General features: G+C 50.9%; 1 protein-coding gene and 1 pseudogene across 1 annotated transcript in view; one reads left to right on the top strand and one right to left on the bottom strand.

The window, feature by feature from the left end:
• LOC119104721 (uncharacterized) overlaps nucleotides 1-4,010 on the top strand; it is a 5,563-nt gene extending 1,553 nt beyond the window's left edge. Inside the window, exon 2 of the mRNA XM_037228438.1 lies at nucleotides 4,005-4,010. Within this exon, the coding sequence (XP_037084333.1) occupies nucleotides 4,005-4,010 (6 nt within the window). The remainder of the gene's footprint in view (nucleotides 1-4,004) is intronic.
• Nucleotides 4,011-6,325: 2,315 nt separating this feature from the next.
• On the bottom strand, nucleotides 6,326-13,595 carry LOC119104190 (methanethiol oxidase-like; annotated as a pseudogene).
• Between the last annotated feature and the right edge of the window lie 3,903 nt (nucleotides 13,596-17,498).

Raw genomic sequence — 17,498 nt, 5'->3', positions numbered from 1 at the left:
ATTTGCCACACATAAGGATCCAGCAGCTTGCGTCGTCAGTGGTGAGTCAGTGTCCTGTTTTTTAAACCTATTAATTTGGTTGCAAGGAAGCTACTCTCTAAATCGTTTGTGGGTAGAAGAATCGGTAGGGGCGGTGGGTGGATGGGGTGGGGCTGAACGAGCTACTTTTTTAAATGTAGTTCGAATGGTTTGCAGACATGGCGTAGCGCTTAGAGCACCTGCTAACATAGCTGTTGCACGCACCCTGAACCCACCAGCCACGTGTGCCGGCCATTTCAACGGAGGATTTTTGCCTCCGCGTTTTCGCCAGACAGGATTGCGGAGGTCGTGACATGCCACACATGCTGCCGCACACACCCCCGGGGCCTGGGCTGACCCTCGTTGGCCAGTTGCCAGCTGACCTTTCCATTCAGCCGGTTCAAACAATGCGCCTGCTCGGACTCGTACCCAGTGCCTCTGGATTACAAACCGGCATTTTTCCTCAAGATCACGGAGTTTTTTCTTTCTCTTTTCCAGGTTTTTGACGACGAAATTATTATGGAAGCTTACGCATGATGATGATGTTCATGAAATCTTACAGACCACGGAGACGACTAACGGAGTAAATTCCAAAAAAGCTAACCAAACTGCAACCAAATCCCAATTTACTCACCGGTTTCCTGCCACATTTAATTCACGTTCCAGACCAAATTAAATTGGAGAAGATATGTGGTCGATTCCAACAATATTTCGATGCCGAGGCATTAATTCCCATTTAAGTCGAGGTTGATGCTTAATTACAATCTATGACGATGACATCGATAGCAATGCGTTTACTGTATTTCACTTGACCAGCAATTCCTTCTTTCTCACATGCATTGTGGGGAGCGGGCTAGAAGGCATTGAGTTATCTGAAAGCAGCATTGTGGAGGGGGAGGGCTCAATACCCCAGAAAGTATACAGATTGACAACCTCAGCTCGGTTGACCTAAGGAAGAATGGGCGCTTTAAAAAAATAAGCTAGACTAGCGCAGTCGGGCATCATTTTCTGAAGGCCGGAGGCTACAGAGGTCATCTTAGCGCTCAGAGGCAATGGCGCACCCGGGATTCCAGCCCGGCGAACCACACATCGGAGTCCATGTATATAATAGAATAAGATATATGGTATGCATATATATATATATATATATATATATATATTATATATAAAGTGTGTGTAGGGTGTGGTTTGTGTGCGTGTGTGTGTATGTGGTGTTTGTGTGTGTGTGAATGTGTGCATGTGTCATGTGTGCATGTGTGCATGTGTGCGTGTGTGCGTATGTGCGCGTGTGCGCGTGTGCGCGTGTGCGCGTGTGCGAGTGTGAGGTGCGCGAGTGCGCGCGTGCGCGCGTGCGCGCGTGCGCGCGTGCGAGCGTGAGTGCGTGCGTGCGTGCGTGTGCGTGCGTGCGGCGTGTGTGTGTGTGTGTGTGTGCGTGTGTGTGTGTGTGTGTGTGTGTGTGTGTGTGCGTGTGTGGCGTGTGGCGTGTGTTGTGGTGTGTGTGTGGTGTGTGCGTGTGTGTGTGTGTGTGTGTGTGTGTGTGTGTGGTGTGTGTGGTGTGTGTGTGTGTGTGTGTGTGTGTGTGTGTGTGTGTGTGTGTGTGGTGTGTGTGTGTGTGTGGGTGTGTGTGTGTGTGTGTGGTGTGTGTGTGTGTGTGTGTGTGTGTGTGTGTGTGTGTGGTGTGTGGGTGTGTGTGTGTGTGTGTGTGTGTGCATGTCATACCTCACTGTGAGGGCAGGATGGCTCATATCCTGTTCCAATTCTTGAGTCTGCGCGTACGCTTGGCTGCCCCAGTCTGCGCGTTCGTGTGTTGGTCGGCGATAGGCGTCGCCTATCTCCTCTATCCACCGCTACCGCGAACGATAGACACCACGCAAGCGCATGATTTCCCGGTGGCCGCCGTAGGTGGAGCACCATGACGCCCAGTGGCGCACTCAGGATGTTTGTAGACAACTCCGCCTCTGGATCGATGACGTCCATGGTCTATGCATGCAGGCATTCGAGTGCTCGTAATTCGCTGCGCCATCGTGGAGAAGTCCGGCGAGGCCGAGGCTGGCCCACCCCAGACACCGACCTTGGCTCCGCCCCTGCCGCCATGTGGGGGTGATAGTGGAAACGCTACCGGCGAGTTGCCCCTACTGCAGGGGGGAACGGGTCGCGGATGCGGAACTGACGACTGGCCCCTCGCGAACCGTGGGTCAGTGCCGTCCGGACCTGGTCCTCCGACAGACTGCCTCCTCCTCATCCGCGGATTCGGAGCGTTCAGTGTTGTGAAGTCGCGGACAAGTGCCGAGTCACTGAAGTGTTTCCCTTACTGGAAACTACCGTATCAGTTCGGCTGCCGTTGCCGGCCTCGTCCCGCCGCGTGCGCCTCTGTGTCACGGCGTGCGAACTGACTCCATCTCCGCCGCGCGCGGACCTCTCGAGCTCATCCCCTCTCCTTCGTGCTGCACGATGTGCCAACCGCCTCTCCGCGCTGCCGGCTTCCGGCTGCTGCTACCGATGCTGGTGATGGTGCTGACGCTGTTGCCGCCCGCTGAGGCTGTCGCCCTGCCATTCATCGGCTACTATGACATCCTCCCAGACCCTTTCAATACCTTCGGGTTGAAACCGGTGAGTGTTTGGTCCTGAAGTGACGCTATCTCTCTGTTGGGATTTGAGTTCTGGACTTCAAAAGCATCGCTACCACCTCAAGGTCAACCCCTATAGATTCCTCCTTTTTGAAATGGTGTGAGTGAGCCCGGGGAAACCTCTCAAAGCAAGAATCCGGACCTCTAAAACAACCATTCACAGAGGGACGAGTCGTCCTGCCTGATGCGAGAACGCCCTCCGGGCAGGTCTTCTGAGAACTCTAAGTTGGAAACCTTACGAGATCATCATGGATGAGTGCTCCTACGAAGCTCTCTTGAGGGCCCAAAAGTCCAGGCCCCTGAAGCACCATCCGAAGGAGACTCGCCAGCTCTGATACGTCTCCAGAGCTTGAGCCCCGGAACAGAGTGCAGTGGATCGCATTGGATGTCCTACCGGGTTATATTAAAAGTTTGATGGGCGCGCCATAACCGGCAGGGGCAAACATTATAATGTTCGCAACACTATATAACACTATAATGTTATATAGTGTTGCGATATTATGCGATTACATAAGGCAGCAAATGTCCTATATCTCCTCCAGGATGGCAGCAGTCGTTTGTCTCCTCGAGGTCAGCAAATCGTTATGAATGGTTGAACGAACTTACCGCAAAGTGGCAGCGTGGATTTGGCATTGGTGATTGCCAATGTCGTTGATAACATGCACCAAGGCCTCGTCTCGTCTCCACGTCTCCACGCTTCCGATAAATTGCAATTTTGCGACAGTATGTAAGTATTCGCATTGAAGTATGACGTCGAAGACTTGCACGCTGACTAGAGCAGAAGCAACTTAGTGTCAAAAGTCAACCGATCAAATATTTTGAACGCAAGTGGGTGAAACCAAGGAAAATCCTTTCTAAGCCAGTATGCTTTTGTATAGTGCTGAACAGTCCCACAGAAATATGCTGCTAAAATGATAATTGAAAGCACCGGGACTGTGCTTTTGCGATCCAAATGGGATAAATAGCTATCTTGGTCATATACGCGCACATGAACTAAATTGCCATCAGAAACTCCCAACATGGAATCATGAGTACAGTTCAGGGCGAAAGCTGGTCGTACTTAGACGCCCAAATTGGCAATCGCAAACGATACGACAAATAGAGCGACCCCCGGTTACAATCGCCCCGAATAAACATACGACAAATAGAGCGACCCCCGGTTACAATCGCCCCGAATAAACATACGACAAATAGAGCGACCCCCGGTTACAATCACCCCGAATAAACATACGACAAATTGAGTGACCCCCGGTTACAATCACCCCGAATAAATTCAGAGGGTAAGTGTGTATTGAACGGCGGGCCTCACTTCACGCCCGCAGACTGACCCCTGACCGGTGGTGTCATGTCTGACCACAGCCATAGAGACCGCGCGAACCGGACTGCGCGCTATGCTAATTTTCGAATCTTTTCTTCTCCTCCTTCTTCCTCGTCTTCTCTCTTCCTCCTTGCGAGTATTTACAGCGTACGCCATCGGAAATAGCCTTGATACGAGATAAAAACCTGTACCATTTCGAGTGAAATTCTATGCACGTGTTTTGTTGTTGTTTGCCTGGTACAGTATCCCGAAGACGCGCATTGCTTGCGTGTTGAATTAAAAAAGCAAGCTTGCTTCATCTCTACCTTGCTTTAAGCAATCATGCAGCACAAGGTACGAAGGCTGAATGAGCATTGTGCTCAAACTGCGTAACTTTCAGTCATTTCACACGGATTATTGCGTAAGCGCTGAAAGCCTGGCATGCATCACGCACATGCATGAGAGCCACGACCCGCGATGAAAAATTTACGCTCACCAAGAAAACGAACCGGCCTTTACACTGACACCGCACGGAGCTCGTCTCATCCCATCACCCTCTTCTCGCAACCTTGCCCTATAACACTGCCCCACACTCACTTGTGCAGGCCCCGATACAAGGCTGGTTGGAAATGAAAGACGGGATCAAACGTTGGGACTGACGCAGGGCCGCAGCCAGGATTTTCTTGGAGGTGAAGAGAGAGCGTTGAGTCCGGGGAGTATACCTCACACCGATTTGGATTTTCTGCGGGGAGCCATTTATGGTGAAGAGCTAAAAACTGAGCCCTATGGAGAGGAGGAGGACCCCCAAGTTTCCTACTTGGCTGCACCCCTGGGCCGCCGCAACGCAAAAAAAAACCCAGGAAAAATGATTGCCTTGTCCAATACACTTTGGACCGGAGATACACGTTGATCGCCCACAGGTGGCGCTACGGTTTGGCATGAGTTGTAGGTGGCGCTAGCCGTATGCAGTAGGTGCCGTACTCTTGACAGGCACGCGCGTCTAACTTCAACGACACGAGGAACGAGGCTCGTTCGCAACTTGACGGTTTCCCAGGCATTTCCTTTAATTACAAAAGCATTAGCGTTCCGTGTCCATCACAGTTAATTGTATCCCGCATTTCATGCCATAGCCGCAATGTGGAGGTCCCCCCCGAAAATCTTACATTTGGCGTGTTTGACTTCAGCGGCTGGCGCCACCTGCATTTTAGGTCATTGAACCTGCATCAAACTGGCTGAGCATGAACACAGCACTCATGCTTGTAACGGATTCTCCGTACTCGAATGCAACGTCCAAATAAGCCGCTGGAAGCCCGTGTATTTTCTTACAGCTGCAAGACAATGCCGAAGGCAGAATGCTGACGTAGATCTTGTACGTCTCTATGGAAACACCCCGGCTGCGTATCGGTACATAGTGACCAACAGCTTATATATATACCATATGCCCCGGCCAACAACCAACCTTTGCAGAAAATGTTTCACCTGCATACGGTGTTTGGAATTAGGCAGATACATCGCAGTGCTGAGGGAGATAATCACAACAATATCCACATTACGACCTAAATACGCTGATCATTAAGTCTGAAAATCATCAGCTCGACAAATAATTCGTCCAGGGTGTACACCAATCATAGCAACATAAGCAACGACTCACAGAGTCGGGAACTGCTCTGATTGGTTGGTAAAAGATATTCTTTTGAAGTTAGACAGCAGGGGAAATCCGCAACGAACTACTTCTTTCAATCGCACCTCCCAATGCAAAGCTTGTTCAACCATCTCGCGAGTAGGGGATGCCCATTTACACTTTACATGGTGATGTCCAACGACCAGAAAGTGGTACGATCGCAAGAGACGCCCGAAATCGCAAGGAGTGTTAACTGCCACTGCCGGCAGCATCCCAATGGTGCCCTTGTCTGTTCATAAAGTCACTGAGGAGTGTTCCTCACAAAGTTTACCTACACCCGAGAATTGTTCAGAGAACGCTCCTCAGGGACGCAGGCTCCTATTCAATTGAAGGAACACTACTTTCCCATAACTGTGACGGAAAAGTGCGGCCGAATTCGAGAGGACACTCGTTTTCCTGTATTTCTGAGATAACTATGGCCATTATTCTCGCTCAGCCCCCCGCCCCACCCGTTCTGCAAAACGACGCCACTTTGGACGCCAATGCAAACGGTGCAAAATCGCCACATTATCAGTGAGCAGACTCATGTATATATATATATATATATATATATATATATATATATATATACAGACGGTGAACGTTGAATGTAAATAGCGGCCGGAATGCGGTCTTTTGTTTTGTATGAACAAACGGTTATGAATCCTGTCTTTCGCAAAACTTGTAAATTCCCGACACTGTTAATAACAGCAAAGAGTCGACCATCGCTAGCGCACCATGTTTGCTCGCATTTCGTCCCTTTTTGATAACAAGAAAGTGTGAAAGATTCGCTTGAAGTCTGTGATGTACATTGTAGTAAATGGATCACATCGTCTGCATACTGTTGCTTCCAATCTCACTACGCACCATTAAAGAGGTTTCCATTTGCCATCTGAGTTTTCCACTCACCAATGCGGGAATGACGTTTTCCAGCTCAAAACACACCCCACCACAAAGTTCAACATTTTCAAGAGCGTACAGCTGTCCGTCTCCGCACAGCTGTCCGCTTCCGTGCAGCTGTCCGTTTTCGTACAGCTGTCCGTTTTCGTACAGCCGTCCGTTTTCGTGCAGCTGAACCTCCACGTCATCCCCACTTAATCTCCTCGTAATCTCACAACACACGTCCCGCGTCGAGTTGGTCCACTGGGTTCCTCCGTACACGCCTCCAGGCGTGACCCAAGCGTGACAGTTCTGGAAATGGACGCTGTGGTATCGCCCAAGTTGAGACGGATCTGGATCGACCTCCAGATCCGAACAAGGCGCCTGGCTTTAGAGGCTGCTGCCCTTGGTGGCCTCAGGTGCCAGCCAGATGTCTGACGTGCAGTCTCCACCAGGATACCTGCGAAAAGATTGATCGTTGATCGAAGATCAGATGATAAGAGATTATCGAAGAAATAAGCCGAGCTGACTGGACGCCACGGCCCTGGGCAAACGTTTTCGTTAACTGCATGTTATTCGTAGACCGAGCCAACCAGAAGTTGGCTTGGCCAACAGAGAAATTTTATTCGGTTTTAATCACCCACTGGAGATCGAGTTCGTGATGATGGTTTGCTTTTCGAATTTGATTTCGATCTCTAGGAGATCATCCTATGGACCGGGGGGTCTGATCTATTCGCCGTTGGCGCGGTAACAGCGCGACAACCGTGGGGAGGCTAAGCAAAGGGGAGCAAACCCCGCTGGTTTTGGTGAAGTGATAGCAACCGTCCAGTAAGATGGACATAATTGATAACTGTTATTGGTGAGGACGTGTGACATGGGGCATTGATGTTTCTCTTACGGCGTTTGTTTTCACGCAACAGCACGGATTTACCTTGGACTTTGACATTCGTAAAAGTTGAAGACCTAACCTTACCCCTCTGATCCGAATTCGACCCGTCAGAGGTCGCTTCCAATATAATGCCAGACACTCATAAGCAGCTTATGATGCAGACAGTAATACAGCTTACGCGTGGGGCATCCGATGCTCGATTGCGCCTGTCTACATGTTAAATAAGCCTGTCCTATAGTAGAGTTGCATGGGGAACACGAAGTTCCCTAGTCCACAGCCTAAGTGAGGAGATCCGCATCCGACGGTGGGTGGCGGTGTTTCCCGACACGTACTTACTGATACTTTGTATCAGTAAGTACTTCGGCATCCAGCAGATGTGATGTGCTCCCATCACTTACGACCCCGAACGTTGCCGCGCTTCGTTTCTTATTCATTACGGTTCAAATAGCTATCACAATTGTTACTTGCCGTCAACAACTTGTTGTCTCCTCTGATCCAGGTGTCCACAAGCGTGGCAAAAGCGAGCGAGCATGTACGCCTGGCAGATTACATCATTTCGTGAGCCAGGACGGGCCGGCCGTTTGGCTCGTCGTGGAAGCGACCAAGAAGTCCTTGTTGAGGGTCGGCCTCCACGCTCGGTGTCCACGTCAATCTGCAGCATCATTGTGCACGCCTGCCGGGGGGGGGGGGGGGGGTGGGATGGGGGAGGTGAGAGAGATCGCATACAAAGTCACGGGTCATGAAGAAGCGACCCTCATGCACGTCACGTTTCAAGAACCTGAATTTGCAACGCTCCTGTGCCGGCTTTCTGTACCCTGCACCTGATCACTCACCCGAAACTGTACTCTCTCGAACTGCTCCTGTACAGCGAAACTAGCACTAGAACTGCATGTTTTCCAACTGTCACTGTACCCTCCCTGTTCCTGCTTGGAGCTGCTCCCCGTTCGGGAGTCGCGCACCTGACCATGCTGGGGGTAGAACTGCTTTGTCCCATGGCGAGAACAGCGAGTCGGTGACGTACAGCCGCTTGCCGTCCAGGCTCATCTGCAGCATTTGCGGCGCCCCCCCCTCGATGCGCCGTCCCCTTGATGTACACCGGCGACGGCTGCTTCTGTGGTGGGAGGAAGCAGCCGGTTCACATCAAGACCGCATGGCACGCTAGCAGGCGAAGCCTCGGATAGTCTCCGAAATCCCTCATTTGTTGTTATAGGGCAGCTGACTTGTCACGACCAACGCTTAATCCTGAATATTCACGACTTTATCTTGATGAAAGTCTGAATGATATCGGCCCTGGTCCCACTAACCATTACTTGCCCAGTCACAAAGGTCTAGATCCCACGCCCATCAACAACCAGCATCACCTGACCACCGCCTTCAGCTCGGGCATGGCACTTCACCCAATCCCCTTCAAGGGCCTGGCCAACTTGCAACACGCCGTCCGTTCCTGATGCTGGGTATCCTTGAGCTCACCAGCTAACGCCGACCCCTGTTTCTGGATGACCCCGGCTAGCTACACAACAACAGACACTGATCCTCGACAGCAATGACTCCACCTCCAACAGGGCTACCCCGCACCATGTATCGTCAGATTCTGGTTTCATATAACCTCACCTGACATTTACCGTCACATTCTGGTCCTCCATAGCAATGGCCTCACCCAAACCAAGGACCCCTCCTAAAACCACCGTCCACAGATTCCCGAAACCCGATATCTAAAACCCATCTCACAAAAGATCTTGAACCCGCCTTTGCCAAGAGCTCCCCACGCACGATGCTGGTTCATTGATGGACACTCAACCCACTACATCAAATTGCTCCATTAAGCAACTAACGTCGGCTCTCAGTAATCGACGAGATCGGCCGGCCACCCACCGTCAGGTACCAACTCTCAATTGCCCTGAATGTCAGCTTTCGGTTCTGAACGTCAATGGCACTGCATGTCAGCTTTCGGTTCCGAACGTCAATCGCACTGCATGTCAGCTTCCAGTTCCGAACGTCATTCGCACTGCATGTCAGCTTCCCGTTCCGAACGTCAATCACACTGCATGTCAGCTTCCGGTTCCGAACGTCCAATCGCACTGCATGTCAGCTTCCGGTCCTGAAGGTCAATCTACCTACCGTCAGCTCCCGGCCCTCGGTGACCTCGACGACCACCTACCGTCGCTCCTGGTCCCGAACAACCTTGACTTTGCCGTCATCCAGGATGCTGCCACCGAGGAAGATCTGGCCGACCAGCCGTGGGCCGGCGCGGGGTCGGAGATGTCATACTGCCGCACGTCGCCGTGCACCCAGTTGGAGAAGTAAGTAGAGGAAGCGGTCGTCCAGCGAGATCAGGATGTCGGTCATCTACGCCTGCCGAGCAGGCGACGAGGCTCGAGAAACATGCAGATGTTTGGATGTTTTGAACAAGCAGCGCGGGTCGAAGCTTGTTAACGATGCATTGTGCAACGGCCTTCCTGCGTTGTAGTGTTTGCGATGCAGACGCCATTTTGTGGCAATACTTGCAACGCGCTTTGGACGCCGTCTTGTTTTTGATAGTGACACTGACGCATTTCGAAGCAAAGGTGATGAAACAACAAAAAGCCAATAACGGCAATGTTCCGCAACACACAAAATTCCTCTTTCACTGCTCAAAACACACGATATGCAGCTCTCTTCATCGCATTTTGAGGACGTTGTTAGTCGTGACGGATGGTTTTTGCACCAGGGCTACAGAAAGTGCTCTATTTAAGTGTCTGTAAAAACTCATGCCGCAAGTGCAACTTTACGGACACGAAGTGCTTCCAACGTGCTCCGCAAAAGCTTACTTTTCGAACAGAACGCTTCAAAATTACTCTATCACCACCGAAATCACTCCCTAACACCACCAAACACCCCCAAACACTCCCGAACACCCCTCAAACACCTCAAACACCCCCCAAACACCCACCTGGCATATCCTCCAGGATCCACCCCTCCACCTTCTTCGGTGGAATTGTGATCACTTTCTCCGCCGCCCAGTTCCCGCTCGGCTCCAGGTAGAACCGGTACACAGCCGCATTCAACGCGCACCCGACGAACCCTTGCGCCTGCTTCGGGTCGTGCAGGGAAACCGAATCTCGAGCGGCATCACGCCCTCGGCGCCCCAGGTCGATCCTCTGCATCAGTCGTCGGGGACGTCCCAGTCCCAGATGTTCAGGTGGGTGCCGTAGCGGCCGGCGGCGAGGTCGTCAAGGTTGAGACCCCGACCAAAGGCACGTGGTGAGCCCCACTCGGTGGAGATCATGACGTTGTAGTACGGCTGGTACCAGAAGTCGTAGTTGAACGGCACGGATAGGTTGTCGGCGGGCCACGTGCCTGGGAATGATGCATACGATGTTTTAAAGAATACGAAAGTAATAAGCAGTGTATGAAGTAGGAAAATAAAAATTGTTGAAAACAAATAAGTTATGTTCAGAAACCGGGCAAAATCGTATAAAGCAACAGCAGACATTGTGGCATAATTATGGTCAGAGGGGTTACTTTGTATATTTTCCGGGAGGCCAGAGCCCCCTTCCCCCTAGGCTGATTTCATTCCCCCAATGCTCTTCTGAGCCCCCCCCCCCCAATACACTTGAGCAAAAATGGAAATACTGGGCCAATGAAATGCATTAAGTGTCTGAACTGCTGTCACACTGGGTCCCTTGACATATCACCATCCATATCACCGTCATCATATATCATTATTTTGACTATCAGATCGGCTTCAATAGGGTAAGCCATTCCCAAACACCAAAATAATTTTGGAACCAACAAATTTTTTGTCACTTTGATGTCAGGGACGCAAAATCAAAGTCGCCAAAATCCAGGAAAATTAGAATTTGAGGGCAAGCTTTGTCAACCTTAGTGGCTGAGCCTACCAACCGATGTCAGAAAGTGACAACCTTATTTACGACTGATTGATGGTCCGTGTAAGGTACTTTGGTGCCGTCCTTGGTCATGGGCCGTGCATGAATGCTTTAGGTGCAATGGGACTACAGATCTGGCCAAACGACTTTCAAGTCATAAAGTAGTTCAGAGATGTATGGCTTCGTCTAACACCCCATTGTTTGCCCGGATTGAATAATTCCCTAGAATGTGCTTTCACTGAAACCATGGCCTGACTTGACCTGCCATAGGTCAGGACGTTACAAGGCACATCTAAATTTGTGATTGCGGACAATCCGCTGTTCAAATGCCTACAGCTACGTAACATTTGGCGCGGCTACACCGCGCCGTTCAGAAACCATTCCGGGAAAAACCTTTGGGGGGGGGGGGTCAATTTGCCCCCCCTCAACCGAGCGCGTGTTAACGATGCGTGCAACATCCGAGGCTACTCTGAGTCAAAGTCTCACGCTGATGGCCGAGAGGGACGACGAAAGTCATCCACCGCAGCCATCGGGTGGAGACGGAAGACTCGATGGACCTGCGGTCGGGAGCCAGGCTCCAAACCACAGCTTTCCACACGCGGCCGTGAGACGGGCGCTCGTCCAACTAGACCAAGCCGTCCCAACACACATGCCATTACTTAGTTTCGGCGTCTTTGATTTGGCTACTGCTTGGCTACTGCTTGGCTACTCCTTGGCTACTCCTTGTCTATTCCTTGGCGGTTTGGTTCTCAGTTGATGCATCACCTTTGAGTTTGAATGTTTTCCCGTCAAGGAGAACGAACGTCCCCCCGGTTTTCCCTATCTTTGTCGCCTAAGGTGGAGATCATGATCTCCCCGGAAGCCAGGCAATGAGACGTGTGCGGGGGTCGACACGTTCAAGGCCGACATCTCCTCCGGCTCCACCGTCTGAAATAAGCAGGAGTTATGTCAGTGCACACCATATTTGATCGGCTTAACTGAAATCATTCAGTCATTCAGAAGATAAGAATGTCGTCCCCGCTGAGGATCTGTAACTGCCCATGCCGGGCTGCATTCGAACTGCATGATTCAAAAGTAGTTTCTTAAAATATGTAGGCATGTAGGTATATGCGTGTGCGTGCGTATGTGTGTGGTGTGTGGCTGTGTGCGCGCGTATGCAGGTGTTGTATGTGTGCGGTGTGCGTGTGTGTGGCATGTGCGTTGTGTGTGTGTGCGTATGTGGCATGTGTGTGTGTGCGTATGTGTGTGTGTGTGCGTCTATCTATTAGTTTTGGCGTCGGTCTGACGTTACTACCTGAGCTTAGATCAATATATCTTCATTGTAATTATAGATCCGGTGAGTTGTCTAAAAGACTTTCTCAAATATGTATCAAATCGTCTAACACCCCCGTTGCTGCATGACATCGAAGACTCCCAAGACATGCCCTTCGCCTGGACCAGCCCTGAAGTCGACCTGCTATAGGTCACGCGACTTACACGGTATATCAGATTCTCTAACATCACTAAGATCCTATTCGATTCTCTACGGCTATGCAAAGTTTGCAGGCGGACCTTCACCATTCTCTCAGAAATTATTTGAGAAAAACGGGGGGAAGGAATGGAATCCCCGTCAAGCGCGTGTTGGTTTTCAGCTTCTAACAACACAAAACGGTACAACAAATCACGATTATCAGTCTCCGCCGACATTAATTTTTCCGAGTTCTGCTTATCGGGTGGAGTTTGAGTCAAGTCCAAAACCAATTAAGCTAGCGTCGAGTCAAAATAAGGTTTTCTGGCTCTGAAAATTTGCTTTGTATCGAGAAAGGGGCTAAGTAGTCGGCGCTCACTGGAGCCTGCGGCGTTAAGCGTGAGTTCATATGCATCGATTCACGTGGAGATGTGCGGTCGACAGTTTTATTCTTCCTTGTGCGTGCAGGCAAACGGCACGAGGGAACGTACAGCGATCATCTTGTTACCCCACACGTGCACTAGGCAGACCTATTTGCGAGGACCGTATAGAGCTGCTGATCGAGTCTCTATTGTCAACGGAATCGATCCATTAGAATCGACTCCATAAGCTTCGGTTCCGAGTCCAAAACTCTTGAGTCAGAAACCGGAGCTCTTGGTCGAGACTCCTATCTCCAACGTGGACCTGGACGAGCCCCCTACCTCTACCTTGTAACCCCAGCGAGCTCCTACCTCGTGCAGGCGCGGCGTCCTCTGGTGCTGATGTCGACGATGTAGATGCGGTCTGCTGCCGATCGCCGGCAAGATGAGTTGTCTCTCCTTCTTGCTGCAGTCGCCATGGCAACTAGGAGCACGAGTTCCAGCCGCTATGGTGCAGCTCGTCATTGACGTGAGGCATCACCAGCCGATGGATCACCTGGCGATCATGCGGAGACGGATGGAATTCTCCCATGGTTTTTTTTTGGGGGGGGGGGGGCGGCAACAGCCATTTCCTCTGTTATTTCTTTAACGTCAAGTGGCATAGAATCATTAAATACAGGATTACCGGCTGTTAGAGGCAACTTTCATGTGAAAACTAAATTTTTTTATTTATTGTGACTTCTGAGTTGGAAGCCAAATAAAAGTACCACACATATGTTAATTACTAAACAGCTAGTTTTCTGTAGTATCCAATGGAAGGCTGTACCATAGGTTAAAATACGTTTACCAATCGAATACAGCTACCGTTTTTTAACGACAAATAACACGCACCCTGAGGGGCCTGTCACAAAAACACGACATCCGAAAACTGGCCACCGCAAAACACGGCACGTTCGTCTCCGAGCCCACAACTTTTGCTCCGCGTGTTGTGTGTGTGCCTTGAACACCCTCTGACGCGATTCCCACTTCAAAGGGTCACCCTGCCCCCTCTCCTGTAAACAGCATTGGGCTGCATATTTTGTTTTGCGCCGTGCCGGTCCAACGAGGTCCCACCCGCGCGGACAGACCTCTCTGTCGAGTTACTAGACTAATCTTTTGATGTGGTGTCTGTTTTGTTCATGATGTTTATCGGTTCATCAGATAAGCCATACGTATGAGTCACCAGGGGTCAGGGGTCATGAGTCATCAGGGGCCCGGCGCCGTTGAGTGAGGGCTTCGACTCCACACATCAGGCCTGCTTCGGGTCCCGCCCACATGAACCGTATAAAACCGTATAAACCACACGAACCGCAAGCACCGCATGATTTGCACACTTCTGACCGCCGGCGTGTAAACACGCACCACGTGAAACCACTTAAAACCGCTTCGAATAAACCGCAAAACCATGCACGACCCGTCCTGGCCAACCCGCGTACAAGCCTTGCCGTCACATGAACGCGTGTGCTGAATCCCTTGGGCACCACACGGCAGAACATTAATGTCCCGTCATCTTCCACCTGCGTGTTGCACACCGAAGTGTGAAGTCATGCTATGGTTTGAATCTTTGGGGCGGTGCGATTTTCAGCCTGACGCAAGCAAATGGCGTAGCTCGGTTGGCACTGCTATGGGCACAACTCTACCGGCAAGTCACTTCAAATTAGGTCACCTGATTCTATTTGTAAGGGAACGCGACCGCCCGTCGTCACGCACCCTTTCTGGAGCGCCAGCAACTGCAGTGGTCGTTTTAAGCGCCCCGGGGGCAATGGCGCAGCCGAGTTTCGAACCCGCGCCTTGCAAGTGGAAGCCGAATGTGGTAACTACTCAGCAATTACCGCCGCCCCGTTTCACATGCCTCTGTGCTGCGCCTGAATCGTGATAGTTGCAGGATTGCATACTTGGTGACCTTAGAATGAAGCTTCCGACGAATACAACGTGTCGTTTGTCGGAAGCACAAGCATACATTTGAAGGAAGTTTAAATCCATCTTGTCATCTCTTTCACAATCTTGATGCCTCTATCAGATTCCCTCGAAGTCGACAATACTTCAGTGTGATACGAATCGAAGGCCTCAAGCCTATCCTCATATTCTAAGTCGTCCATCGCCATTTAATCATCCTAGCGTGTTTTTCGCTGTCTCATGTCCAGCCCATGTTTGTGCTTTTTGAAACATTCAAGCCTGTGCACAATACTCTAGAACATTCCTTCTCTTGTGGTGGACATTCTGTTAATAAGTACTCATCTGAGGGAAACACACACAGGTCCGGGAGGAACGCGCGCAGTGAGATCACGTAACTTCGGCTGTAAACATGAGTTCCGACGCGACGACGTGTCCCTGGATCCGCCTCTGCCCGCACTACGGCGTAAACGCCCCCCAGCCCCGGCCAGGTGTGCACAGTGGAATCACGTATGCAGTGGTAGGCATGTTCACAACCAGGGCCTGAAGGTCACATCCAACGATATTGAAATTGCAAATCACGGATGTGGTGTTTCACGGAAAAAATAGACAAAAATTTCTACACCCCCACCCCTTTCTGCCATCCCGGTTCCCCCCTCATCACCCGTCCGTCCCGCCGCCTCTGTCTCTACGTGATCCGTCTGTGTGGCTTGGCCATGAACATGGAACATGCACTGTATGCCCTTTAGTGTTAAATGTCATGGCTGACGTCACCACGCCACCGAGGGCTGTTCGACACCACGTCGTAAGCAGCACGTTGCCCATGGAGCACACAAAGCTGCAGATGATGGCCAGGACGCGCGCAGGCGGAGAAAGGGAGGACAAAAACTGGAAGCGATTACCAGTGAGGGCAGCCCTTTTTCCCGGTGCCGAGCTGAGGTGAGGCCTGGTCACGTACAGTCCCTGCCAACTTGCTTCATACACGTCGCTCTTACGTCACTGATCACTGATAAGTTAATCGCGGGTGAATCTGTGTGGCAAAAGACTGATTCATTCCGGGACGGCGGTGAAGCTAAATAATTATTTCGGACTTCGCTTTTAGGTAATGGCTGCAACACCCTGAACTTAGTTCAACTTATATTTCATTTCCTATATAGATGTGGATGATTGTCATGTACTTGACGTTTAACAGTTCATAAGCGCCGCGAAGTGGGCATCTATAAACGCCGCAACGCATAGCAACGTGCACGGCGCCATTACAAAAACTGTTTTTTACGAGGCAACGCTGGCAGCGGCATCGTTCGACCGCTTCATAACATGGTGGAATATTGCGTCAGCACGATCCATCAAATCGCATGACCGTGCGCTTGCTGCTGGTCACGAGGGATCATTATCCCAAAGTCCCATGAACTGGGGTTTTCCCTCTGAAACTGTTGCCGCTGCTTCAGCGAAATCAGTACCCTACGCCGCAACGGTGCAGAAAAGGGACATGTATAATTCCGCCTGTCAGGCCGCATCATTTAGTGCAGCCTATCCCGCAACAACCAATACCTCACAACTAATACAACATATAACATACAATATACCACAATAAGTAAATAATAAAATAACAAATATAAAATATATTAAATACAATGTCCCATAACAACTAAAATCTGACGTTTTATAGCAAGGACAAGACCCAACGACAGAGGCGGACAAGGACAACAAACAGGGGCCAAACGTCTGCACACTTTTCCAATCTGTGCTCAGTACCATGGCGTTTATAAGCGGTATGACATCTCACTCTAGGGGCTGGCACCTCTCATTATTACTGGATGCGCCATGACTTGGCACTTAACAAGAGCCAGGATAATGTAAACAAAACAGTGTTTGGACAGGGCGTTCACATTCCGCTAGAGCGCAGGCCTCCACGCCCCAGCAGCGAACTTGTATCCTGATAACCGGACTTCGCCGGTTATGACCAGTTAATCACCACGCTTCTCTGATCAGGCATCAAATATTAACACTGGTAGAGACGGTCGGGACAGCTCATTCCCGAGATTCAACGCGCGTTGAACCCATCGCTGAGAACATACTCAAGTTCCAGCAACACATGCGGTTTCGACATCCCTTACGGACCTGCAATGACTTATCTCCTCCACCATAACAAGTGGATCAAATGACAGCTTCTAGGAAAGGTTCAACCAGCCGGCGAAAACTCACCGGCCTTGATTTCATACACTTATACTATGCGCCTGTCTCCGTGAGGGTGTTCAGTACGCATGACTTACGCAGCGACGCACCCAGGAGGAAGGCTGATAAGGCGCACCATCGGCGTCCACCAGGCCACCTCGTGCCAGGGTGCAGGCTGTGAGACGTGAGGGGAGGGGTTGGGGGTGGGGTGACGAGCGTTATCTCTACCAGGTTCTCTTGGCCCGCATTGAACCCAAGGCGTTTTGAGAGGAGACACGTGTAGCTGTGCAGCCCCCTCGGCGATCCCCTTCCTCACCCCACCCCCCTCGAAGTGGCGAGGGTGGGAGGG

The sequence above is a fragment of the Pollicipes pollicipes genome, unplaced genomic scaffold (genome assembly GCF_011947565.3).
Source record: "Pollicipes pollicipes isolate AB1234 unplaced genomic scaffold, Ppol_2.1 Scaffold_6052;HRSCAF=7182_pilon_pilon_pilon, whole genome shotgun sequence".
Classification (NCBI taxonomy): domain Eukaryota; kingdom Metazoa; phylum Arthropoda; class Thecostraca; order Pollicipedomorpha; family Pollicipedidae; genus Pollicipes; species Pollicipes pollicipes.
Note: the sequence above shows the minus strand (reverse complement) of the source record. Positions and strands in the feature narration are given on the sequence as shown.